The 27,913-nt window shown below is 37.2% G+C and overlaps 1 protein-coding gene across 1 annotated transcript; it reads left to right on the top strand.

Moving 5' to 3' along the window:
* Positions 1–8: 8 nt before the first annotated feature.
* Positions 9–25,919, top strand: mtrr (5-methyltetrahydrofolate-homocysteine methyltransferase reductase). The gene is made up of 15 exons (XM_081352045.1): positions 9–137; positions 2,114–2,267; positions 2,364–2,517; positions 2,591–2,708; positions 2,797–3,175; positions 3,513–3,626; positions 5,294–5,447; positions 5,613–5,701; positions 5,902–6,082; positions 9,663–9,705; positions 10,206–10,392; positions 10,699–10,817; positions 21,380–21,472; positions 24,739–24,924; positions 25,020–25,919. The coding sequence occupies exons 2-15, from the start codon at positions 2,124–2,126 to the stop codon at positions 25,162–25,164; spliced, it is 2,106 nt and encodes a 701-aa protein (XP_081208171.1). The 5' UTR covers positions 9–137; positions 2,114–2,123; the 3' UTR covers positions 25,165–25,919.
* The last annotated feature ends 1,994 nt before the right edge of the window (positions 25,920–27,913 follow it).

The raw sequence follows: 27,913 nt of genomic DNA, 5'->3' as shown, positions 1-27,913 counted from the left end.
GGCCATGTGCGAGTCCACAGTAACGTGGTATCCGGATATCTGGTCCACCAGTCCATACTTATGAAAGCATGAAAGTGATGAATTCAGTATGTTTCTCGGCCGAAGACGCGGTTGGAGTTGTCATTTGTAAATTCAAGGTAAATTCTATTAATTCAATCCCACCGTTCACATTTGATATTTGTGACTGACATTTGTTTCGATGATTGGATAGTCTAAAAGAGTTGTTGATGTATTTAACATAGCGCTGTCAACTGTAATGAAATTGCAGGCTGTTTTGATTTCTTTGGCATTTTCACATGGCTTATGTAAATAGTTACATGATCGGAGCTGTTTAATTCCAGTTTACACATGTGAAAGATTATGTTTTTGCTCCATAAACATCATATGTATGTATATATAATATAGTCATGTGAAAAAGAAAAGACACCCTATTGAATTATATGGTTTTACATATCAGGACAAAAAAAAAAAAAATGATCTGATCTTTGGCAGATCTTAAAATTAGGTAAATACAACCTCAGATGAACAACAACACATGCCATTACACCGTATCATTATTTAGTTAACAAAAACTTGGCCAAAATGGAGAAGCCATGTGTGACACACCTACTGCTTCCATAGGCATGAAGAGGGTAATCAAATGGCTTTGATTAATTGATCATCAGCAAGTGTGATCAGAAGTTTGACCAGAAGTTTTGTCAGTTTGCTGGTCTGAAGCATTCAGGTGTGTATTAAGATTAACACAATGCCAAGAAGTTAAGACATCAGCAATGATCTAGACAAGCAATTGGGGAAGCGTTTTACGGCCATTTCCAAACAATTTGATGTCTATTATTGTACAGTAAGGAAGATTGTTAAGTGGAAAACATTCAAGACAGTTGCCAATCTTCCCAGGAGTGGACGTCCCAGCAAATTTACCTTAATGTCAGACCATGCAATGCTCAGAGAAATTGCGGAAAACCCAATAACTGAACCTCAGACTCTATAGACCTTAGTTAATATGTTAAATGGTAAAGTTCATGACAGTACAATTAGAAAAAAGATTGGATAAAATTGACATGTTGGGAAGGGCTGCCAGGAGAAAACCTATTCTCTCTAAAAAGAACATGGCAGCATGGCTTAGATTTGCAAAGTTGCATCTGAAGAAACCTCAAGACTTCTGGAACAATGTCCTTTGGACAGACGTGGAGTGGAGATGTCTGGCTATAAAGCACAGCGCCACGTTTGGCGCAAACCAAACACAGCATTTCAGCACAAACACCTCATATCAACTGTCAAGCACTGTGGTGGAGGGGTGATGATTTGGGCTTGTTTTGCAGCCAGAGGACCCGGGCACCTTGCAGTCTTTGAGTCGACCATGAACTCCTCTGTATACCAAAGTATTGTAAAGCCAAATGTGAGGCCATCTGTCCGACAGCTAAAGCTTGGCCGAAATTGGGTCATGCAATCGGACAATGATCACAAGCACACCAGCAAATCTACAACAGTAGGGCTGAAAAAGAAAAGAATCAAGGTGTTGCACTGTCCCAGTCAAAATCCAGACCTCAACCCGATTTAAATTCTGTGCCGGGAACTTCAGAGAGCTGTGCATAAACAAATGCCCGGAAACCTCAAAGAAATGAAGCAACGATGTAAAGAAGCACGGGTCAAAATTCCTCCAGAACGATGTGAGAGACTGACAAAGTCAAACAGAAAATGATTACTTCAAGTTATTGCTGCTAAAAGTGTCTCTACAAGCAACTGAATCATTGGGTGTACTTAGTTTGTCACACATGTCTTCTCCATTTTGGCTTTATTTTTGTTAAATAAATAATGACACTGTGTAATAATTCATGTGTTGCTGTTCATTTGAGGTTGTATTTACCTCATTTTAAGACCTGCTGATTTTTTTTTTATGTCCTGATACTTAAAACCATAGAATTGGATCATATACAGTCTTTTGAGACGGTACCCTTTCAAAAGGTTCAAATATCTTCCATTAGCTACTTGTATGCACACTTTAGGGGTAAATAAGGTACAAAGGAGAACTTTTTGAAAGAGTACTACCCCAGTGACCGCTGTGTTCTCACAATGTGCAGAAATGATTTTCAACATCTTAACTCCTTTTGTCCAGCTATGATAATATGCCGTGTGAAGTTGCTGCTCGCTTCTTGATACTGTATGGATCTCAGCGCGGTCAGGCTCAGTCAATAGCTGAAGAGATCTGCGAACAAGCAGCTGAGTATGGATTAACAGCTGACATCAGCTGTTTGAGCAACCAGGACAAGGTATGTTTCTTACCATTACTTTCACGGATATCAAATCTGGGACAGTCACAAATCAGAACTGGCTGATGCAACTTGTGCTTTCCCATGCATCCCCAGTACAACGTGGACAGTGAAATCCGCCCAGTTGTTTTTGTGGTTTCCACAACCGGTGATGGTGATCCTCCAGACACTGCTCAGAAGTTTGTGAGAAAGATCAAGAATAAATCTCTGCCGCACGACCACCTCTCCCATCTGCGTTATGCACTGTTAGGTAAGATGGTCTTTCTGTTGTGCAAGCGGGAGCTCTACCCATCAGCACTTTTTTAATGCTGTTATATATGCAGCTCTAGGAGATACAAACTATGCAAATTTCTGCAACGGAGGCAAGACCATTGACAGCCTTCTGCAGCGACTTGGTGCTAAACATTTCTATGCCACTGGGCATGCAGATGACGGCACTGGGTAAGCATGAATGTTGAATAACAATATAAAAAAGTTTAGATTTTCTGATATATTGCCATGTCAAACTCTGGGACTCTTTTCTTTCCAGACTTGAAGTAGTGGTGGATCCTTGGATTGAGGGACTCTGGGACGCTCTGAAAAAAACATTCTCCGGCATGTCTGCTTCAAATCAAACGGACGCAGCCCGTAGTGACTGTACACAGGACAATAATCATAAAAATGCATCCGGCCAGGAAAAAAACAAGTCAGAGCTAGAAGTTGATCTTCATCTTTTGAAGCTGAGTGAAGTACATTCACAAAATGAGAAAACTGTTACATCTGACAGCAGTGATGCGGAGACTCACTCTACCACTTTGGTTGCATCTCTGAAGCAATCTGTCCCACCGTTGTCAGAGTCCGTTCTTAAAGTTCCTGCACTTCCCCCTTCGTATCTTGAGGTTGTTTTGGAGCAGGCGTCAACTGAAGGGGTATGGACTTCATGGAAAATCAACATTTAGAGAGTATAGAGATTAAATACCATGGGTCTTTTTTCATGAAACACAAGAAAGAAACAGAATCTCTGAATTCTGTTTCTGTTACCATTTGCGTAAAATCATTGCAACAATTTATGTAAGCATGGATTTAGGAACATATGCATTTTATGAATAATCCACTGGGGGGCCCTTTGAATAATTGTGTTGGACAATGGGGGGCATTTGAGTCAAAAAGGTTGAAAACCACTGTCTGGTATAGATGGTATGTTATAAAATATAATTTTTTTTAACTGTGTCTATTATTGTGCTAATAAAAATCCTCCGTTCACAGGAGACAGTCCCATCTGGTAAAGACGGTTATCATGAAGTGTCCATTTCAAAAGCAGTTCAATTAACTCAAGATGATGCAGTGAAATCTTCCATCTTACTGGAGCTTGATATTTCGGTAAGTCCATATTCATTCATGTTTATTTAAGTAGGGATGCACCAATATGAAAATTCTGGCTGATATAAATGAGCTGATAATTATTTTAATAGAAAACTAATTATTTGTATTTATATGTAATTGTTCATAATTGTGACCGATAACAAAAACATGTATAGAATACATTTAATACCGATAAATTAATAAATAAAAATAAAATTCTATTCTAAATTGCCTAAATAATTTGCCTAAGTACACTAAAAACTAAAATCATTAATTTTAAATGCCACAAGTGAATTTAGGCATCACAACATTATTATTAATCATTTTTAGAATTTGCTAAAGATTACATTTAACAGTTTTTTTTAACATTATCTTTCATTGAGCGTTAGATGATGGCAAAAGTAATCTATATATTATGTATATTGCATTATATATGTATATTATCTATACTGTGTATGTATATATATATATATATATATATATATATATATATATATATATATATATATATATATATATATATATACACACATATATACATACACACACACATATATACATACACACACACATATATACATGCATACATACACACACACACACACACACACACACACACACACATATATATATATATATATATACACACATACACACACATACATATATATATATTATATATACACTACTCGTCAAAAGTTTTAGATCGCTATGATTTTTTATGTTTTTAAAAGAAGTCTCTTCTGCTCACCAAGGCTGCATTTATTATTTCAGTAATATTGTGAAATATTATGACAATTTAAAATGACTGTTTTCTATTTTAATATATTTTAAAATGTAATTTATTCCTCAGATGAAAGCTGAATTTTCAGCATCATTACTCCAGTCTTCCGTGTCACATGATCCTTCAGAAATCATTCTAATATGATGATTTTGGTGCTTAAAAAACATTCATTATTATTTTCAATGTTGAAAACAGTTGTGTACAATTTTTTTTTCAAAATTCTTTGATGAATAGAAAGTTCAAAAGAACAGCATTTATTTAAAATAGAATATTTTCTAATATTATAAATGTATTTACTGTAAGAATAAAATACAAATTCTTACTGACCCCAAACTTTTGAACGGTAGTGATTAATGTTACAAAAGCTTTCCATTTCAGATAAATGCTGTTCTTTTGAACTTTCTATTCATCATAGCATCATGAAATAAAAATGTAAAAAACTGTTTTTAACATTTTTAATAATCATAAATGTTTCTTGAGCATCAAATCATCATATTAGAATGATTTCTGAAGGATCAAGTGACTGAAGACTGGAGTAATGATGCTGAAAATTCAGCTTTGATCACAGGAATAAATTACACTTAACTATATATTCACATAGAAAACAAATAAATGCAGCCTTAGTGAGCAGAAAATACTTCTTTTAAAAACATTAAAAATCTCACAGATCTAAAACTTTTGACCAGTAGTGTATATATAACACACACACACACACACACACACACACACACACACACACACACGCTCAAGACATCCAATTTTACATTTAGATAACCCCTATAACTGCAGTAACGCTTTTTTAAAAGTTTAGTTCAGAACATAGGTTTGGATCAGTCGAATAGTCATGTTTATGTTTTCCTCTGTTTTGGTCTCTAAGTAAATGTAAATGTTGTATTTCCAGGAGCAGGATGTTGCTTATCAGCCCGGAGACTCCTTTGATATTCTCTGTCCAAACAGAGCTAGTGAAGTTGAAGAGTTGCTGCTCAGACTGGATCTGCAAATGCAAAGGAATTGTGCCGTTCAAGTCAGCTTGCTTAAAAACAGCAGTAAGAAAGGTATTCCAGCCATTGTTGACACAATCAGTGATACCGGGAACATTTTCCTCAAACTGTGCAAGAGATAAAATAATGTATTCTGCCCACAGTTCAGAGAACTAGATTAAGATTGAACAACTTGAAATGTTGAATAAATGCATAGCTAGTTTTTCTTCTCTTTTACAGCAGCAAAGGTTCCACTTCACATCCCACAGAACAGCTCTTTGCAGTTTATTCTCACCTGGGGTTTGGAGATAAGGAGCATTCCAAAAAAAGTAATTTTGTGTTATTAACCTTATTTAATCTTATAGTTTCTGTGCTGTTGAAGTTCTAAACCTTTGATTTAGCACTAGTGCTTACTTTATACGCAACAGTGCTTTTGATGTACCGGTGGGGATGATTTGATTGTCTTTCATTGGGCTGTAGTTTGAAGTTCCTGGACAGACCCTGTTATGCTGCTCTCTTGTGCTTTCAGGCGTTTGTGCGAGCGTTGGCGGACTTCACTCGGAGCAGTTCAGAGAAAAGAAGGCTTCTGGAACTGTGTAGCAAAGAAGGCTCAGCAGACTACAACAGCTTTATCAGGGACAGCAACGTATGTGTGCTGGATCTCCTTCAGGCCTTCCCATCCTGCCTACCTCCGCTCAGCCTCCTGTTCGGTCAGTAAACACATGTGATCTGCTTTGAATTGACTGGAATGGGGATGTTTTCTGCATTTCATACATTTCATATCAGCATATGCAGTTTGCATGGTAAATGTGCTTGATGTTTGGAAGTGTTTGCAGTGTCGGTACCACCAGATGGCAGTAAAACAACATCGGCTCAGAGGTCCAGCTTTGCTTTTTTGCTCTCCTTTTAAAGGCAAAATACTGTTCTTTAACTGCAAGTATAGCCTCTGAAAAAAATACATTTTAAACATGCAATAGCTGTATTGAGAGTCTAACCAAAGCATATTAGGGCACACAGAGAGAATGATAAATTCATCAAATATAAACTAAAAATGAAGGCTGTCAATTAGGATAACTAATCATCTCATTAATTATATTCAAGGCCTTCAGTGCCATTTTAAGGGGAAAAAAATTAAGTGTTATTACTGGGTTCAGCAATTTGAGTGGATGATGCTAGTTGCGAACAATGTGCTTGTCTATATAAAGACATAAGATTGCTCTTTAAAAACAATCTTTTGACTCTCTCAAACCATATCAAAAAGTCTCTTATGCCCACCAAGGTTGTGTTTATTTGATAAGAATGCAGTAAAAACAGTACTATTGCAAAAATACCATTACAAATTAAAAGAACTATTTTCTATTTTAATAAAATGCAATTTATTCCTGTGATGACCATTCCAGCCATTACTCCTCAGTGTCACATGATCCTTCAGAATTCATTCTAATATGCTGATTTGCTGCCCAAGAAACATTTCTTATTATCACTTGTGCTGCTTTATATTTTTGTGGAAACCATGATACATTTTTTCAGGATTCTTTGATGCAATGCAAGAACAGCATTTATTTTTTTGTATATAAATCACAACATTATTAGTGTATTTGCTGTTGCTTTTGATCAGTTTAATGCATCCTTTCACAAATAGAGAATTAATTTCTTTAAAAAAAAATTAATAATTTGCTGTCCGTCTGGTAGTGTAAGTTTTGCACACTGTATAAGAAGTCACTGTGCCGTGTAATTGAATTTGACAATTCAAAGATGATATTTTTACACCTTATATAATTCTTCTAAAAAATATTTGGTGGATCTATCGGGTTTTTTTTGTTGTACAGTAAGCCTCTGCTGTGAAATGCAATAAAATTATCCATCAAGGTGAGAAATGTGCAGTCACCTTGATTTTGAGAAACAGCTGGTATAGCTGAAATTATTATTGCATAGCATGCTTAAGATATGGCGAACTGCAGGGTAATCATAATGCAGTGACCCTCACTGATTTATATGCGGATGTGGCCAGCGGATTGTTGTGTGTACATGTAAAGTTTTAATCTGCATGAATATTACTGCGACTTTGGCAAATTAAGAATTAACACCGTCATTCTCCATGGCACAAATCGACAGAGATGCTGGTTCAGCAGCGTCTGACAGCACATTCATTTTATTTCTAAAATCACTCTGCACTGGTGTTTCTTGATAGTAAGATCGTTGTCATCAGTCAAACTGACTCTCTCCTGGCTTTTTCAGGCTTTTTCCGACATTTAAAGTGCAGAGTTTTTCACCAAAACACCATGTGCCTTTTTGATGCATTTGTTTGCGCTGATGAGAGGCTGTAATTGCAACAGCTGCTCATTGTATTGAATGTTTGATTGTAATTAATTGATAATATTGAGGACCCTCGGCATCCACATATGGTGTGCTTGAAATGAACATTTTCAAATTGATTCATCATTTCAGCGAATTGGAGAAAATTGTATGTCAGTTGTTGACTGATGAAGGGGAATTTTAAACACTTTTTTTGAGCAGAGAAACCACTACCTATGTGCTTAAAGGGATAGTTCACGCAAAAATGAATATGCTATCATCATTTACTCACCCTCATGTCATTCCAAACCTGTATGAATTTCTTTCTTCTGCAGAACACAAAATGAGATATTTAAAAAAATATGGGTAACCAAACAGTGGATGGAACCCCATTGACTTCCATAGTATGGAAATAATATGGAAGTCAATGTGGTTACCCATATTCTTCAAAATATCTTCTTGTGTTCAGCAGAAGAAGAAATGTATACGGGTTTTGAACAGCTTGAGGGTGAGTAAATGATGACAGAATTTTAATTTTTGTGTAATCCATCCCTTTAACAAGGGACATTTTGTTCAGTGTAAAAAAGCCTTTTGCAATAATGTAACTAACGGTATGAGGTCCTAATTTAGTAATGCACTGAACTTAATATTATTGTGTGAAACCAAATAAAAAAAATAGTCATTTAAACACACATAAACATTTGTTTGGAATAACTAAACAAATGTATTATGTAAGGGTTAATGCCCGACGAGGTGTCCATTGTCAGGTATTAATGGGCGACGCGCAGCGGAGGACGGTTGCCTCCGCCGAAGTCCATTAATACCTGACAATGGACACCTCGAAGGGCATTAACCCACTTATACCATGGTCACTTGCCAAATAACACATTTTTAAAACATTAGTTTATATTTTAATTAGTTTTACAATCGAAATCTAAAGTTTTTACAAACAATAACTTGGTTTCCCTGGTTACGCTTGACCTTCTATTTACTAGGTGTCCTCTATCACTTTTTAATGGACACCTTGCAGCCAATCAGAATCGAGTATTCACCCAGACCATGGTATAAACATTTTTAAAATTGTAATATTTTTGTAAGCGAATACAGTATGTTCTTCCTGCAACTGGTATAACTGCAAAATTTGAAAGCGGAAAAACAAACCAAAAGGAAAGGGGCCAGAAGCTACTCTGTAGAAACAATTTCTTATGTAGAATATGATAAGTTGCATTAAATACCCTCACAGCCTCTGCATTAAGAATAGGAAAACGCTCTTAATTAATGTGTCAATAACCAAGGGCGGGATTTCTTCTTTGGTTTGGGACTTTAAGGCACAACTAGGAAACTCTAATACAACAGTTTTGACTGCGATATGCTTCCAGAGTCTTAAGTGAGTGTGTAATTCAGTTGTACTTTTTCTGTCTATATCATCCATCATCATTTGCATTTAAATCAGATTCAATTAAACCTGTATGATTTCACATGCATGCCCCTTTTTCCGCATGTTGAAGATTCTATTGTTGAATGGTAAATTGTGCCTGTTCACATTTTCACCTGTTTTCTCTATTCTTTGCTGAATATTAAGATACTTTATATGTTCAAAATCCATTGGCTGTTGGGAGATTTTGGAAACCAAATGAATGCAAAAAAAAAAAAAAAGTCTAAATTATCGACCTATTGTTGGCCTAGAATTATTAGCCTATCTGATATTTCGGTTTACAAGTAGCTTTATTAGTATCTTTAAAAAAAAAATCTTCTTAACTTTTCAATTGATTATATGTACTGTACTTGCTTTTAACTTCAATATTGTCCTAAAAAGACCAACTAAATTAAATACTGTGTTGTGAATTTAGCTATTCTGAGAAATTGGCACTCTATAGATAAACTCAAAAGGCTTGGGTAACAGAGAGGGGATGCCCTAAAAGAGAAACTCAAGACACGGTTGAATAACCTCAAGGTCACAATGCCATCTCTGATCTCTCCTCTGCTTTATTACAGAACACTTGCCAAAGCTTCAGCCCAGAGCCTATTCCGCTGCCAGGTAAGAGACCTTGTTTGAAACACCTGTTTTTTATATTTGGACACACAAATTAAAGCAGAGACATATCCAGGTTTTAGGTCATTATTTCTGTCTCTATCCTCCTTTGATGTCGTGTGGTTTATTATAGACAGACATGAATTCAATGTGGCACTTACTCTTGCTTGATGATACTTTATTTGTTGTGATCAAAGTCAAACATTGGATGCAAAGGACATTCCTTTCAGAACCGCCCGCCACTTTCATTTGTTTTCTGCCCATCTCCTAGGCTTGTAAGTGGTCGGGCATCTACACTAATGTCTCATGTTCAGTACGCTGATGCTGGTAGAATACACAGAAACATTAGGGCTATGAAATATTAAAGTCCGGTCAGCAGGGGTCCCCAGGGCCCGATACAGGCAGGCCATTAAGAGAGAGATAATGAGGTCCACCGACTTGCTCATGTTCAGGGTTGTTTCTAGATTGTTAGCACTTAGTCTCTTATTTTCTGTCTCGTTCCTCAGCTCCAGCCTTCAGCACCCTGAGAAAGTTCATTTCGTGTTCAATGTTGTGGAGTTCCCTGCATGTCCCGAGCACCCAGCGAGGACGGGGTTGTGCACAGGCTGGCTGGTTGATCACGTCTCCTCAATCTTGCAGCCCCTTGGGACGGTACCTGCTTCAGAATGCCTAGGCACATCAGCCCTGCCGAAGGTTAGCACTGTAGGCATTACACATTAGCGAGCCCGTTCACCTCCAAATTAGCTTTTCACAGTCCCTGGGAGGATTTGGCTGAATTGGGTTGTTTGATTGAGGCAAAAGCTGGGCAGAAATAAGCTCTGGAGAAAGTGTACTAATCCTTGCAGCAGAATACAACAACAACATAAAAGCTTTTGGTTTAGATGCTATCTACAAAATTTATGGAATTGGGTTTAAGGTTAAATAGATGTGTGGAGGATTATAGAATATAGGCAATCCCATCACCGCTTGGAATTGATTGGATCTAAATGTCACGTCCAGGTACATGTCAAACCTCGTCCAAACAGCACCTTCCACTTACCATCCGACCCCTCTGTTCCTGTAGTGATGGTGGGCCCTGGGACAGGTGTGGCCCCCTTCATTGGATTTCTTCAACAAAGGTACATTTTGAAGGTTAATCACAAGGCTTTTTCCATCCTTTTTTTCCTGACATATTTTAGTTGTCATGAAATTTTAATGGGCACCTATTATGACTCTTTTCACAAGATGTAAAATAAGTCTCTGATGTCCCCAGAGTGTGTATGTGAAGTTTTAGCTCAAAATACCCAACAGATAATGTTTTACAGCATGTTTTAATTGTCATTTTTTGGGGCTCAGAAAAACGCGCTGTTTTAGTGTGTCTCCTTTAAATGATAATGAGATGCGGTCCCCACGCACAGGGGGCGGAGCATCACGAGCTCGCGCTCAGAGCCAGACAATCTCATCTGATAATATCAGAACAGAAACTCTCAGTTGCGGTGTTCATTTCGACTCGGAGTCGGACAATAATGCCCACAGAGCCAGAGAATATATGCTGTATTGAGGTAGAACAGGTATAGTTTAGTTTAATTACGGTTATAACTTATTTGTCATCTGCTTTTATCCACTATTAATACAAGCCTGCTGTGGCAGACCCTGTCCGAATGATGACCAAAATATACTGACGAGTTCAGTGAAGTTTATTGTACATCACACAAAAGATGAAGCCTTAGTTTTACACCAGAGAATCACTGTAAGAGCTGAATAAACACAGTATAAGAAGTGCGCATTAAAGTCTTATCCATAAACTCTCTCTCTCTCTCCCTTTCATTATCATCAACATACACAGCGAAGTACACAAAACACTCGTTACAACTAACAGTAAACAAATATATACACACCTTTTCAGTGGGTGCTTAATAAACTGGTAAACCGTGTATATCCGTAAAATGACTCGATGAGCTGTCATAACGTGCGCGCTCTCACTTTCATTTCTGCCGTGGTCAGTAATGTTAGGCCTGCCGCTCCGGAGACTGTAAGCTGGGTCACGAACAGTACAGATCCATCCTCGAGTAACAACAAGAGTAAATGAAGACTGCTATGTTCATTCTTACATCCAACAACAAAACACCTCAATCGCTTAGGAGACATTCTTGTCTACAGCTGCTCAAGCGTCGAAACAATGGCGGACTCGTGGTCCAGCTCACTCAGGGCGGGGCTAGGCTCAAACTGCAGTCTGTCAATCAACAGTCGTGGGAGGGGCCTGCGCAATTCTACGTCACACTGCATAGAATCTTAGAACAGCTCGTTCTGAGACAGTGCTTATGATTTATTGAGATTGTAAAAAAAACACTGGGTGGATTTTTATCATTCTAGGGTAGTTTTGCTCACACACTGCCAACACACATTTATGTTCAAACACCATGTAAAAGTGAATTTTGCATAATAGGTGCCCTTTAAGTAGTAATAGCAGTGTTGTGTGCAGTGTGAAATGCTATGCAACATTTTTGTGTGAATTCCAAAATTCAGCTGATATCAGTAAGCTGGTAATCATGTTCATGTAATGGCCCATAACTTGACAATATTATAAATCTATACTACTTTGTTAAAAAATTGAAAACACACTAAATGCAAATGATTTAAATCTTAAAATAGGCAGAAAAAGTTCCAAGTTACAACTGTTAGTGAGCATCCCGCAGCTGCTGAGGCGTTAAAATGGATATGTAAATATGTGCCTCCCGCTGTCCTCACATTAACATAATAAACACACAACAAAAATGACAGCTGTGAGAAAACAGCAGTTAAGAAAGCATTTGATCATAGCGATGTGGATATGTTTGCATGATCTCTGTAATTCGGCACTCCTGTGAAGTAGGGATGCTCAGGAATTTTGCAGCCAATACGACTACCGATTTCTTATCATCATGATCGGCCAATATCTATCCCGATCATTCAAGCTTTACTTTACATAAGTTATATGTTAGCTCTCTGGTGACTGTCACTGTTAACTTTTTTTTTTTTGGATAAAGTAATACCACAGATGTTGTCTTGGTTACAGTAATGTTGTAATTGTTTTAATTGAGAATTCATTTTACAATGAACATTTTAATAGGCCTTTAAAAACAGAGCATCAGCAAAACGCTATCCATATTGGGATACTTTAGCTTATTAAAGAGCCTACAGGACTTTAAAACTGAACATACCCTGTAATTGCAGGCTGTCAGTTGCAGGCTTAAAAATGCTGATTCATTCATGAATTAAACAAGGTGTTGAAATTAATTTAACTTGCCTCTTCACAAGCCTCAATCGACGCTGAAGCTGACGTTTCACTTCGTAGAGATCAACGGCATTGATTTAATACATTGAACCCTTAAATGTGAAAGATACTATGACAAAGATACTACTACTTCTGACAACTGATGGCAAACTGATTTTTTTCACGAATGTATGCCTTGACCTGAGGAAGGACAGATGCAGTTAATCACAAACGCTCAGTTTCCCTGTCACTGTCTGCTCTTTGTGTGTGTGTCAGACGCCTCAGACTTGTCTTTTCTTCGGTTTCTTTCAAATAAATGCTGCTATTTTCAACTTTCTATTCATAAAGATAAAATATTAAGCAGCACAACTGTTTTCAACATTGATAATAATAAGAAATGTTTCTTGAGCACCAAATCAACATATTAGAATGATTTCTGAAGGATCATGTGACACTGAGGTAATGATGCTGAAAATTATATGCTGAGTTTATTACATTAGGGCTTTGCATAATGAATTAAATTGTACACATTGTAAAGACAAAAACATGGCTGTCAGTACAAAAATGATAGTCTTTATTTGAGGTAGCTCTCCATGCTCCCTAGAGCAGTAAGTGTTAAAAAAACAACATTTTTTTCACACATCTTCAAAAAAATAAACCAGGCTTTAAAAGAGGAAGGAAGATTATTGATTCTCATGTGTAAAAGTAGCATAAAACACCTCTAGGGTGATTAGGATAAATCTAAAAGGATTGAAGGAGGAAGAGAAAGTGTAAATGTGCTATTGACCTGCTCTCCGTCACATTATCTGTGATGCCTAATAGTGTTTCTGAAGACCCTGGTGTTACAATGAAGAAGGACATAAATTCAGGATCTGGCTGTAAAGGTGTCTTGCGGAGGCCTGTCATCTCAGTGTGTGTGATTTATACTCTGTGCCAGGGGCCCATGAAGAGTGACACGCCAGGACTACATATGAATGAAGCCGTCTGCCCTGGTGCAGGGCCGGTCGGTGATGTGATGCCTGCTGTGTCTGTACACGAATAGTTTGTAAGTGACACAAGGGTCACAGGTAATCACAGGGGCTAGTGTCCGAGCCGAACGTGGTTGATGAATGTTTCAGATATGTCTGGGGGACGATGAGAGTGGGATGAGACATTAATGATGAATGACAAAAGTTGTCCTCAAACACCACATCACCTTTGAAAACGTCAAGGTCGAGGCAGTCATGCAGCAGAGCATGTTTGGTTTGGCCCCAAGCCACAGATCAATGACAGATTCGCTTCTTTTAGTATTTAAGTTTTAAAATAATAATAATATTCCTTTAATATTTTTGTGCATTTAGTGGATAATAAATTATTATTAGTTGTAGTAGTAGTATTTTCTCTCTTCTCTTCATACATAAATTAATATTATTTATAGTAGTAGTATTTTCTGTATAGCATTAATAAAAATAGCATTATTATTATTATTGTGTGTCTACTGGACAAAAGTGAAGCAAACTGCACAATACCATTTAAACTAATACAGCAAATTTAAATCTAATTATGATTTTGTGATGCGTTGGAGTCAAGAATCACAACATATGCATCACAATGCATATCATCTTGTGAGGTAGTGGCCAAAATTAGCACATTACCTAAAATATAACCAAAATCACAGTTTCTCTGAACTGTCTGTTAACAGTAAGAAAAAGTTTAGTTCTATCACAGTTATTATTATGTAAAATGCCTTCTCAGTTGTAAGACAATGATATGACAGCAATTTACATATTTCTATTCTGGAATACAAAAACATATTCTTGCAATCTGCAAATGTGCAAGAATACAAGAGCGATTAGTCATGGACATGTGTGCTGTTGAACTGTTTCAATGCGGTTCTTAACTTGAGATTCTCCTAAATACAGCTACACTTGATGCCAGCCTTCAATTAAAGATAACGATCACCATTCTGTCAGCAGGACATTGTTTGTGTCACAAAGCTCTGCGTTTCCTCTTTAGGAGCAAACAGCATGGGATGCTTCGATTTTCCTCATCTGTAAATCAATGGCAGCAGGCAGACAGCCGGAAATGTATTGTGCTGTGGAGAAAGTGGGAGACTGGGCAAAAATCTCACACAAGGACAAAGCCAATTCATCTGTTTGCAGGATGCCATTGAGCTTTAGGCAGAAAGGATTTGACGTCTACAGAATTAATTGAATAAAACTAAGACTACCTTCAAAACAAAAGCAAAAATTATAGGTGAAGTAGTTTCTGCAACAAGTGGAAGCTAGCAGAATTACACAAAAATAAAGCACATTTGCTATATAACAATCTTGCAAATGCCCATTTTGCATGTCACACCTCCCCCAACTCAAACATCACAAACACAGCTCGGATGGCGCTTATGAAGGCATGTCTCAACAGGTAAAAGTAGGCTATGTTCAATAAAAGATAGTTTTAGCTGTGAAAAGGTAGGTAATCAATAAAAAAATTCTAAAAACTAGAACTGTTATGTACTAAAACAGTATGAGTACTCTGCTCTTAAAGGAACATGCCGACTTTTTGGGACTTTAGCTTATTCACCGTATCCCCCAGAGTTAGATAAGTCCATACCTTTTTCATCTCCGTTTGTGCCGTAACTCTGTCTGACGCACCCACCGCTAGCCTAGCTTAGCACAAAGACTGGAGGTAAATGGCTCCAGCTAGCATACTGCTCCCAATAAGTGACAAAATAACGCCAACATTTATTTACATGTTGTGGTTTGTATAGTCACAGCGTGTACAAATCACATGAGACACTGCCATCTTCTAACCGTATACATACTGGGAACTATATTCTCAGAAGGCGAATCACTGCTACTTCTGTGGAGTGATTTACTCCAACTCTGAGCGAACTCTCTGCTCCTCACCATGGGGCTTCTCAGGTGCTGCGAGCAAATCACTCCGCCCAAGTAGCAGTGCTTCGCCAGACAGAGTTAGGGCACGCACAGAGATGAAAAAGGTATGAATGGACTTATCTAACTCTGGGGGATACGGTGAATAAGCTTAAGTCCCAAAAAGCCAGCATGTTCCTTTAAACTAATGAGGCCAGAGTTTCAGTGCGTTCAAGCTGCGCTACAATAACCTTGTTCAAATTCACTCAAAAACCATGATCCATCCCCCAATCCTCCTTCCTCTAGTGACGGCTGCCTTAAATACACATTTTCCTGCTTACTAATTGTAGCGTACCAAAATGCACAAGATGTTTAAGAACAAGAGTTAAAACAATTCAATAAATACAATAAAAAGGACTGATAAAACCAACATGCATTTACACAAACTTTTCCATAAATAGCTAAAATGAGCTCTCCCATACAGTTGCACTATTTAAGGTGAAAACTTGAAGACTTACTATACATAATTATTGCTGTGGCACGATTAGCCAGCATATAGCACTATAGCAGAACACTATAGCAATTGGTTAGCAACACTCAGGCAACCATCCAGAACACTGTTGCAACTGCATAGCAACGTACTAAATTTCCTCACAACACTGTAGCATTTGGTTAGCAACACTCTGGCAACCATCCAGAATAGCAATGCACTAAATAAATATAACTCGGAACAACTCGGAACTCTGGCAACCACCCAAAACACCTTAGCAACCACATAGAAACATGACAACATACCAATGTCTTGGCAATCAGCCCAAACATTTGAGTTCACTTGCATGTTCTGCAGAAAAAGTAAAACTGTGGTTAAATGTCATAAAGGGGCTTAAAATGCTTTTGCACATCCATTTCTTTGTTCACACTTTGTGTGCCGTTCAAAGGTCAGAGAATGTTATTCTGAGTGACTACGATTAGCTCTGATATCACGTATATGTCCCTTGCCTTCACAATGCAGTGCATAGTCTCAGAGGAAAGTGAGAAGGAGGATTTCATAGTATGATTTATAAAGGTGAACGTTCAGAGTAGGCCACTGATTCACTTTCATTGTACATGTGAAAAGGTACCAGCTATTGCTTTAGCTCCTATTCTACCCAACTGCAGGCTGTCATTTTTTTTAAGGGATGCGGATATGTCGTCCTCGATGTCGCAGTACAGTTGATTTGTATTCAGGAGGGGAGCTGGTCTGCATGGTGTTACAAAATGGAATCCAGGTTTTTCATATTGGTACCGGCCCCTCTGGGGCAGCATAAAGCTCCACTAAAGCTAGTTTATTGAAGCCCATTTCCAGATTGGATATTGAACTCCCAGATGCTAATGGCTCTACTGTGGACCCTCTATTTGTTCAAATGCCAAACTCAGTTGAGCCAAGCTTTGAGCAGGTGGGCGTGACCAAAAGAAGCATCCAAAACGTTAACCCTGTCTCACAAAATATCATTTCCTGCAGAGTGGGACTGCAGGGAAATGGATGTGACAGGCTGTGTTTGGTTATGTTTTTTATTTAAATTTCAAATCGAAAGAATGCATAAAGTGATTACTCTCAATGAAGAACATTGCCCATCTATTGTCTGTTTCATTTACTCTTTAATTAGTGGCTGTAATTGTTTGTGTAACTGTATTTTAGTATTTTAGGAAATCTAGAAGGTAGAGAATTTATTTCAGAGGCTGTATAGGGGGTGCAGACAAACCATTTATTGCTAAATGAATTGGAGAAATCATTAATGCTCAGTTGGCAACTGTAGGAATTCAGGGGTCAGTTAACAGAGCCAGTTGCCTTTTGGTAGTTTATTTGCTATAGAATGTGTTTGTGAATATCATTTTTGCCAGATTATATTGCTGATTTTGTGTGGAAGCCCATTCTTTTCTACATGATTTTGTGCAATAGCTGCAACAGTGAAGTAGTGAGTCACGATTTTGAGAAAGTTGCAAATGTGAGGTATAAAGTTAGTCTGGCCTTTTAAGATTGAACATTGGTCTGGGGAGTCTGCTATGTATTTTCTACTGCAAAAGAGGCGTGATCAACGGGCATAGTTCAAATGACTCTGTACGCAATTGGATAGTCCTTCAACCAATCAGACCAATGATCCGGGTGACTCACTTTGCAGAGCAACCGAAAACTCCAGGCAGGAAATGTGTAACCAAACATGTTGATCAGCGATATGAATTGGACAGAGCCATACCGGCTCTGGAATTGGATTGGATTAAACCCACCAATAGCACGCCAAGTGGATAAGCCAGCTTGTGATTGGTTCCCGCAAATTTGTAAAGGAAGCAGCAGAGATAAATGTACTGCTTTCCAGCCTGAGCTGCAGGGCGAAATCAAATCGCCGACAGATCAGGCTGGGTTTACCCAGTCTAGTATAAAGTCACAATTGTGAGAAATAATCATGACTGAAGTATAAAGTCAGGATTTTGAGGAATAGTCACAACTGTGAAGGATAAAGTTACGATTTTGAGGTCTTAAAAGTCTTAAATGCGAGGTATAAAATGTCTGTTGTGAGAAATAGTTGTAATTGTGAGGTATAAAATCACAATTAGGGCTGTCACTAACAATTATTTTGGTAATCGAGTAATCAGTCGATTATTTTGAAGATTAATCGTAAAAAAATTGTGGTCATAAAAATAGACTTAAGCGAACAATAGCCTTTAAAATGACTTAAAATAATAACAATGAGGCAGTAATAATTAGTTAAAATGAAGTATCAAAAGCAAGTTCTCATATGGTTTTATTGAACAACACTGTCAAAATACATAATGTAATATACATAATATAAATAATTAACTTATGTACATTACGTATTATAGCAAATGCCTGCAGAGGGTGCCAGTGCCTTTTGATTGTTGTTGTTACACTTTACAGCTCAAATCCTTGTTTAATATTGGCCAAACATTTAATATTTGGCCACTTCTTGGTGATATAAATGCTACAGCCATTGTAATTTCTTGAACAAGAATGTGTGGACAAATCAAAACATGCTAAATCAGAGTGAGGCTTTAAACTTATTTTGAAATTTAGATTTTGATCGTGATTTTAAATTAGCAATTTTCAGAAGTTTTCGCAATTGTAAGGCGTAAAGTCACAATTGTTAGAATTATGTGAGGTATAATTTGGTCTTTCAGCATTCAAGTAGAAGTACTTGTGTACTTGCCTACCAAGATGGCTGCCATCCAAGCACAACTGACTTGCTCCAAGGGACATGATTTATTTGCAACTAATTTATAGGTATCATTTTGTTTATTGATGTTACACAACTTCTAAAACATCCATATACCTGGAGTATAAAAAGATGCATGTTTTATTTCATTAACATCAGTCAGTAAACAAACCATTAGTATTCTATTGACTGCCCGTTCCTCAACATGCCACTTAATTAAATGTAGATGCATCACAATAACAACTGTCTGACAGCACGACTCAAAAGTGAGTGTTTTGCTTTGCTTGCCAGTTGTTCATTCCATGTGATGGGTAACTGAGGCAAGGACATGAAATGAAAAAGAACAGATTGTAGATGTTTGAAGAGAAGCTTTGTTTTGTTTTCCTGTGGTCATCTCGTCCACACTGTGGCTCATTAGTAGTCTAATCGCAGTTAAACTGTACGTTCAGCAGATGGGGAGAGCTTAGTGTCTGAAACTCTGCTCACTGCAGTGTTTTGAGTGATATCAGCATGATGAAGGGCATCTCACCCTGAAAGTCCTTCGGGTGTTTCTACATTCCACTTCTTTTAATACCTCTGAAAGTTTCAGACCTATTTCTGAATGCTTTATTTAGGTTGGCTGAGATGAGATGGCCAAAGGAGTAGACACTGTAGTTTGCTTCTGACCTGTGTAATGCATCTCTAACAGATCTCTTCCTCTATTATCATGTTGGAGTAAAGATGCAGTGGAGTAGACAGTGTGCTGTTTTTTTTCCAGGGCCCGAAGACTGTTTTGATTGTGTTTGTGCGACGCCTTCTCTTTTATCTCTTTGGAGAAGTCTGTCAACCTTTAGCAGGTGCAGGGTACAGATAGTGCCTGGTACCTGTATGTCACCTTAGTGTAGGGAATTCTGGGAACACAGCCAGATCTTTTGGAGGACTTGCTCTTAAAGAACCCATCCAGATAAATATCAACGCCCTCTCTCTACAAAGAGTGACTTTGTGTTTTTGTGGTAACAGCAGTTAAAATAGTATTTAAACGCCACATGCTACTTTATGGTTTCATCATTGTGAAACTATGAATTGGATCATTATAAAAAATATAGAAGATTATTAAATTTGGAACTCATATGTATATATGTGTATATGTATATATGTGTGTATATATATATATATATATATATATATATATGCATGATAGGGTTGCCATGAGTTTAACATATGAGTTCAAAAGAACACCATTTATTTGAAATAGAAATATTCTGTAACATTATGAATGTCTTTACTATCGCTTTTGAATTGTCTATTCATCAAAGAAACTTGAAAAAAATGTATAACGGTTTAATATTAGGCAGCACAACTGTTTTTAACATAGCTAATAATAATAAGAAATGTTTCTAAATATTAGAATGATTTCTAAAGGATCATGTGACTCAGACTGCTGGCTGCTGAAAATTCAAATAGAACATTTTTAATAATTAAATTGTAATATTTTTACAATATTACTGTTTTTACTGTATTTTTATCAAATTATTGCAGCCTTAACCAGCAAAAGAGACTTGTATCAAAAACAAAAAAATCTTACAGACTTCAAACGTTGAATGGTAGTGCGTACATAGGTAAATATTGCTTACATTCAAGTGATTTTTCAGTAATAAAGAACAAAGTTAATAAAATTTAGAGCAGAAGGTGTTTTCATCTTATTTTTGTCAATACAGGTGTTTTTTATTTGTATTATTATTATAAACAATAGATTGTGGCAGGTCTAATAGGCTTAATTCACGGATCGCAAATTTTGACACAAACCAGACCCCAATGAGCAATGACAGTCAACTACTTTGAATATTATAGCATTTTGGGCATAAACATGTAAATAGTGAAAAGATTGACATTGACATTTTTAACACCGCTGCTTTCTCAGATCGGCTTGGGTTGGATTAAAACTTCATGTTCCGACAAGTTTGGAAAATTCTGCACACAGTAAACATCAGAACATACCATCTCCTGTCAATAAAAATTGGAATTTTTTTTTATCTTATTGCGGACACTCGTTTTAGGTGGCGTTTGTTCAACTCATTGACCACAGTACATTGAAAGTAAACATAACCGGAAATAAGTGATAATAGCAAAACCCGCAAAGTGGATAATTTTAATGTGAGATTACAACCCCTTCACACACAGGCAATAAAAAAGGGATTCGTTTTGGTAGAAAAGCTACATACAGCACCTTTAAACCTACAGAAAAGCTTCTATTGCTTTATTTATTTTAGTTAGATTTGGTAAAGTTTAGGTCATTTTGGCCATTGGCCATCCAAATAGAGACTATTTTATAATAGTGCTTCTGTTTGTTATAACACTTCATTTTTCAGGGACATTATATTTAATTTTGCAATACTGTTTTGACCTGACAGAGAGAAAGAACATGAGACGAACCAGGAAGCAACTTTCGGAGAGACGTGGCTCTTTTTTGGATGTCGCCACAAAGACAAAGACTTTCTTTTTAGGTGAGTGTATTCGCAAATTTCTTAATATGTTGTCTGTCTTATTTTCCAGAATAAACTTCAAAACAGCCTTAAAGGGACAGTTCACCCAAAAATTGAAATTCTGTCATTGATTACTCACCCTCATGTCGTTCCAAACCCTTATTTTCGAAGCACAAATGAAGATCTTTTGTCAAAGTGGTAGTTGCATAGCTGTTATCGTAGATCTTCATTTGTGTTCTGAAGATGAACGAAAGTCTTAAAGGGTAAGTTCGGTATTTTACACTTAAAGCCCTGTTTACAGATCGTTTCTGATGAAATAGAACGGTTAAGATTAAAATTTGGACTCATGCTGCTGTCCCGAGAATTTTAGGTTTCTTTCGCTTTCCCCAAAAACTCTAGAATGGGTGTATAGGTGCACTGGAACAATCCTTCATAAAACGCATTAAACTTTCGTTTACAAAGACGTGAAACTCACCAAGTGGTCAGGGGTGTTCACTGATATGCTCACACAAAAATCGCTGCAAAAGATGCTTTCCAACAGGTTTTATCGTAGTTTTTGTCCAACTCCATTGACTTGTATTGAATGTGCTGTGTGAGGTACGGTATTACTCCGCCGCTTCTTTGCAATTGGCAAAGGTGCATTATCGCCACCAACTGGGCTGGAGTGTCTATTATTCAAGCTCTCAATGAAAGAATGTACGGGTGTGAGACGTTTGGAAAAATAGGTCCACAGTTTTACAACGAATGGTAAAACACCTGTTGGAAAGCATCTTTTGCAGCGATTTTTGTGTGAGCATATCAGTGAACACCCCTGACCACTCGGTGAGTTTCAGGTCTTTGTAATCGAAAGTTTAATGCGTTTTATTAAGGATTGTTCCAGTGCACCTATACACCCATTCTAGAGGTTTTGGGGAAAGCGAAAGAAACCTAAAATTCTCGGGACAGCAGCATGTGTCCAAATTTTAATCTTAACCGTTCTATTTCATCAGAAACGATCTGTAAACAGGGCTTTAAGTGTAAAATACCGAACTTACCCTTTAAGTGTTTGAATGACATAAGGGTGAGTAATTAATGACAGAATTTTCATTTTTATGTGAACTATCCCTTTAAAAAGATCTAAATGTACTTAAAGCAATTGTGTTTATTAGAGTGGTGTTCAAAAATCTTGAACTTAATTTTTACCCTATTGCCAACTTATATTTTGTTAGTTATATCCTAAAGATAAATAATAATAACAAAAGTACATTTAATTTTAAGATATTCTCTAAAAAGCAGTATTTTCTGATGCAGTTTTGTTTCCCAGGTAAAGTTATTTTGTTTTATGTATGTTTAGATATTTTTCACTGGAAAACAAGAAAAACAATTAGATTTAGAAAATGAATTGCAGTGCAGACAGACACGCACAACAATTCTTCCGTCCTGACCCCTTTGCAACCTGACTCTGAGAGTATTTTTCACTCGATCTGCCAGCTTTACACAGGCTCTTGGCGTCTTGTCTCCTCTTGGTTGCTATCAGCCAGAGGCTCCTGTTGCACTGTCCTTGAGAGTAATGATTGGGAAAGCAATGAAATTAAAGTGCTCCCTCTGAGAGTATGGGCCATATGATACGAGACATTATATAAGATGATTGGGGTCTGGCTGTCCCATAGGCACACAGTCATAATTCATACGCAAGGTCCTGAGTAATGACATTGGTGCCTGGATTGGTGAGTATTAAGTGTGTGTTGTGACCGAGGGGCGGCACACAACGGTGTATCCGTGCTTGGCTCTACTTGACACAAGAGCTAATAAAAACAAGATTCAAAGTCTAGGTCCTGACACACCATTTCAATCTATCTTTGCCTTCACTGCTCCTGCACATCAAAGGATTGTTTAAAATTTCGTATTCACGTTTGTCCGCACTCTGGTTTCATTTATAATTTTTTCCCCCTCTGCATTGATTAAGCCAATCAATGAAATGAGTTTTGTGTTGTTCAGTGTAACACCCTCATTGTCTGCTATGCTTTAATAAGCAAAGTAGAAAGTGCCAGTGGCATTTGAGATGAGAAAGTGACTGAACCTGGCTTGCAAAACTCAGCACTCGCTGACACACAAAAAGCAAACAGGCTGGCCTTCAGGCAGTCAGCTAAAGAAAACAAGGCGTCTGCAATCAATTCTAATCAAACACGATACTTATATGAGTGTTAAAAGGGTGAAATCAGCTTCAATCATTGTTGTTGAAACAAAGAACACTTGTCTCAGCCCCTCCATCACCAATGAGTCTCTTTGTTTTTATGGATTTGGATTACATGAGGAGGGGTAGCGGGTGGCTTAGATTCTGGAAAAAGGACAAAGGATCACTCAAGTCTGTTTAAAAAAAAAACAAACAAAATTATTCAATATCTGTGACCAGAAAGTCAGCTCGCCTGGACCAGTTTAGATGGATATGGCTCCCAGATGGACCCCGTAAGAAATGCATATGCACTCAAAAACCTTAAAAAAACAAAGCCATGAAGCATGTACAATATAAATACCTGATTGTTAATTTCATAATTTTGATGGTGAATTCTTGGCTTTGCTTAGTTAACCTGCAGTAATCATATAGTTTGTATTATGTGGTTTTCTTACAGAATATATACAAAGATTTATATTAAAAAAATTGTAAATTTGAACTTGAATTAAGTCACTGAAGTCAAGATTTTCTTTAGAAGCTTCAAAAAAAGATGTTCTTTTCTTTTCAGATGTGTGCTAACGCTTGCTTCATCCATATGTTTAATTTTCACTCAATCATCCTTTTCTCTTTAGCTTTGTTGGAAATCTATAGTAGATGCCTGAAAAGTTGTACAACATCTATTTTTTGCTATAGTTCACCCAAAAATTGTACATGAACATTCAAGATAACAGACAAGCAGAGCAATTGGAAAAAGTGGCTCAAACCTTGAGCTTGACCCTGTCCGTTAACTTCACATTTTTCTATCTCTCATTTTGGTTGAAATAGCTTCCAAACATTTATTCAGAGCTGAAATAAAAGCTGTTACAAAAACCATTTACAACAGAAGCCTTGAGGTTTTAGCAACTTTCTTGCCAGATGGATGAGGGAGATGAAAAGTTGAGTTTCAAATGCAACGCACTAATGAGCTCCATTGTTGTTACTTAACCACAGCAAAATCTGAGAGAATCTAATTTGCCATTTGTACCATTTGCATGTTTTAATGCACAAGTTTAGCTTAACCACTGCAAAAACAACCACTGACTGATGAAATGACAGTGAAACATGGTTATAAGCACATTACTGCTTTTTTTTCCAGAGAGGAGTTGGAGAGATTTGTGCATAATGGAACCCTGAGCCATCTGATCGCGTGCTTCTCCAGAGATGAGCCCGATGCAGCGGGAACCGTTAACAGACCAACATATGTCCAGCATAACTTGCTTCTCCATGCTAAAAATGTTGCCAGCATCCTTCTTAAAGACAAAGGCTGTCTTTATGTCTGTGGGTGGGTACAAAATACCATTGTTCGTTCACCATTTATTATTGTGGACTGCCACATTTTGTTCACCAGGAATGAAACAATATCTCACGATTTTACAGGGATGCTAAGAACATGGCAAAAGATGTGAATGACACACTACTGGAGATCATAGGAAATGAACTTCAACTCGATAAACTGGATGCTATGAAGATAGCAGCAGGACTTCGTGAGGAGAAGCGATATCTACAGGACATCTGGAGCTAAGAAAGAACACATAGGTCAGTTTGATTGGGACACTTTTTCCTAGTCATCTCAATGGCAAAAAGTGTCCCAATCAACCTGAATTCACCTTAAAGTACACAAACAAATAGCATCTTATTCACAGAGAGATGTGTAAGCTCCTTTTTGTCCGTTTTAATTCAAACATGCACCTCAGCTGCCATTGAGTGATAGCTGAACTCATTAACAAACTGCTTTTCAACTGCCTTAAGTCTCAAGGCTTTTAGAGAATAATCTGAGGGTGCGGTGAAACGCTTAGATTAGATGGGTTTGGACAAAACGGTTTAACTGTGCCTTTTATGCAATTAATAAAGAGCCCTGCATAACCGTTTCATTCTTTGAGGACAATTTGTGTTGGGTTTAGATACAGCTCAGGTAAAATATGCATAATGCATCAGACTCAGAAGACAGGAGAAACCAAAACATGACAGACTGGATGGGAAAACTGTCAGAAGCTGCCAAATCCAGGATCATCTGCAGCATTTCTGTATTTTCCATTTCCAACAGTTTTTTTTTTTTTAAGATCAGAGAGTATAGCATCATCAATTTTCTTCCCAACAAACATTTTGCTATTTAGGTTTGAAATTCATCTCAGGTATCCACAGCATTTATACCAGCCCACAGAGTTGGTGAATATAATGTTGCCCAATATTTTTTCGAATCTGTCAGGGTAAGAAAACATGTTAATTGTCTATATCACAATATCTGTACTTAAGTAGACCTAAATAAAATGCGTATCAAAAAAAAAAAAAAAAAATTGTTTGGGTATTAATGCCACTGTGAAATCAAAATGGACAATTCTTCTTTTTTTCTTTTTACAGAATGTTGCAGTTTTTATTTTAAATTATTTATCACTACACATTTTATTTTTATTTTTATTTATGTGCATTGTAATTAATCAAAAACGATAACCTCCCCTCCCCCACCAAATTATGTCTGTTCTGGTGGAAGGTGGGACTAAATATCTTCCACAACTGACTACAAACTGCCATTCAGATCTGCCTCCATTTAGGGGCCGTTTACACGACACCGTTTTCAACTAAAAATAGAAAACTTCTTATGCGGGTTTCAAAGTGCAAGTTTTTGAAAAAGATACCATTATGGTCTCTGTGTTAACTACAACAACGCGAATTTGTGAAAACAGTGACACCATGCATGTTCAGTCTATAGGCACGTAGTGTTTCTTTACAAAGTAACATCGCCAACTACTGGCCTGGCAGCAGAATACAGCGTTTTAAAAATATTTTCGTGGATCCATGTGAATGGGGAGGGTTTTGACAGCATTGCTGTTTGTATATTTGATCAGTTTTCTTTCTGTATTCCCTAGTTTGGTGGCATTAATCATTCTTATGACCTTTCTTTACATGAGTCTCAGACCACTTTTGTCTCAAGTGTTATTGCGTAAAGGACTTAAGCGTTTTCTGTCTGTGTTGCTGATATCTAGTAAACACTGATTGTGCAGGAGGACTCTTGAAGGCGATGATTCGCGTCAACACTCCGGAGGGTCAGCAGGCTAATGAGACAGTGTAATCATGGAAGAATAATTACAGAATTCATCACCTCATGAGGTTATGAAGTTATGAACACAACCCCTTTAGGATCGGTTGTGAATTTAGGGATCCAATGGACTATAAATGTCGTCTCAGAGCGGGAAGAGGGTCCAAGCTTTCAGACTGAACAGCGATGAGTTATGATGGCGCTGTGATTTGGGACGGTCATGAATTTATAAGTGTGGCACTTACAATTTAAAACAAGCACTTGAAATTTTATGGGAACAATGAAACTGCACTGAAGCAGTGAACGATGTTTTTACACAGAAAAAAATACAAACAATTTATGGTAATCATCAGAGGCAGGCAGAGTACACAAATCAAATACTTGAGTTAAAGTAGATGCCATAATAAAATATTACTCAAGTAAAAGTACTCATTTTCAGTTTTACTTGAGTAAAGATACAAAAGTACTTGATTTTTAATGTACCTGATAGTACTTTTAATGTACTGATTGATTTACCATGTGTATTAGTTATTGTAGCAAGCACTAGTCGGACTAGTCAATTGGTCAGAACTAATAAGATTAGAGCAGACATTTAATATGTATTGATCTGCAAATCAGCAAACGTTTTATTTGATTACTAAAACATGGTACCATATAGTATTTAAAAAAATTAGGAAATAAATTTGTGTAGCTAAATATGTGGCTACAAATACAATATGTGAAGACGTCACATGGGGCAAAAATGCATTAACATTGTAAGATGAACACTATGCCAACATAGCTTTATATCATGTGAAACTACTACAGCTGCTGGGAAGAAGCATGGATATTAATTTGCGCTGTACAGACGGTGATACAAAGTGTGCACATTCAAGCATTTAAACAGCTTGCCCTTTTACAGCAGATTTACTTCACAAATAACTGACAGTTGTGACCTAAATGTGATTTTCATTTACAACAATCAATACTAAAATCAGGCATTATGGCAACTTAATTCAGTCGTGCACACATTCAAGCTCTGACAATATCCAGTTTCTTAGCTCATTTTGATCGGATCATTTGAATCAACGACTTGTTAACTCAATAACAGCTGCAATCGGATCAGTCCGATTCACAAATTAATCGTTCAGTGTTATTTGTGAACCAATTTAACAGATTCATTGGAAAGAATCAGCTCGTTCACGAATCAGACGTCGTTCTTGAATCTTCAGTTCGAAATAAAGGAAAGTAATGAAGG

Source organism: Scardinius erythrophthalmus, assembly GCF_964197995.2.
Source record: "Scardinius erythrophthalmus genome assembly, chromosome: 22".
NCBI classification, from domain to species: domain Eukaryota; kingdom Metazoa; phylum Chordata; class Actinopteri; order Cypriniformes; family Leuciscidae; genus Scardinius; species Scardinius erythrophthalmus.
This window is presented reverse-complemented; position numbering and strand designations above follow the sequence as displayed.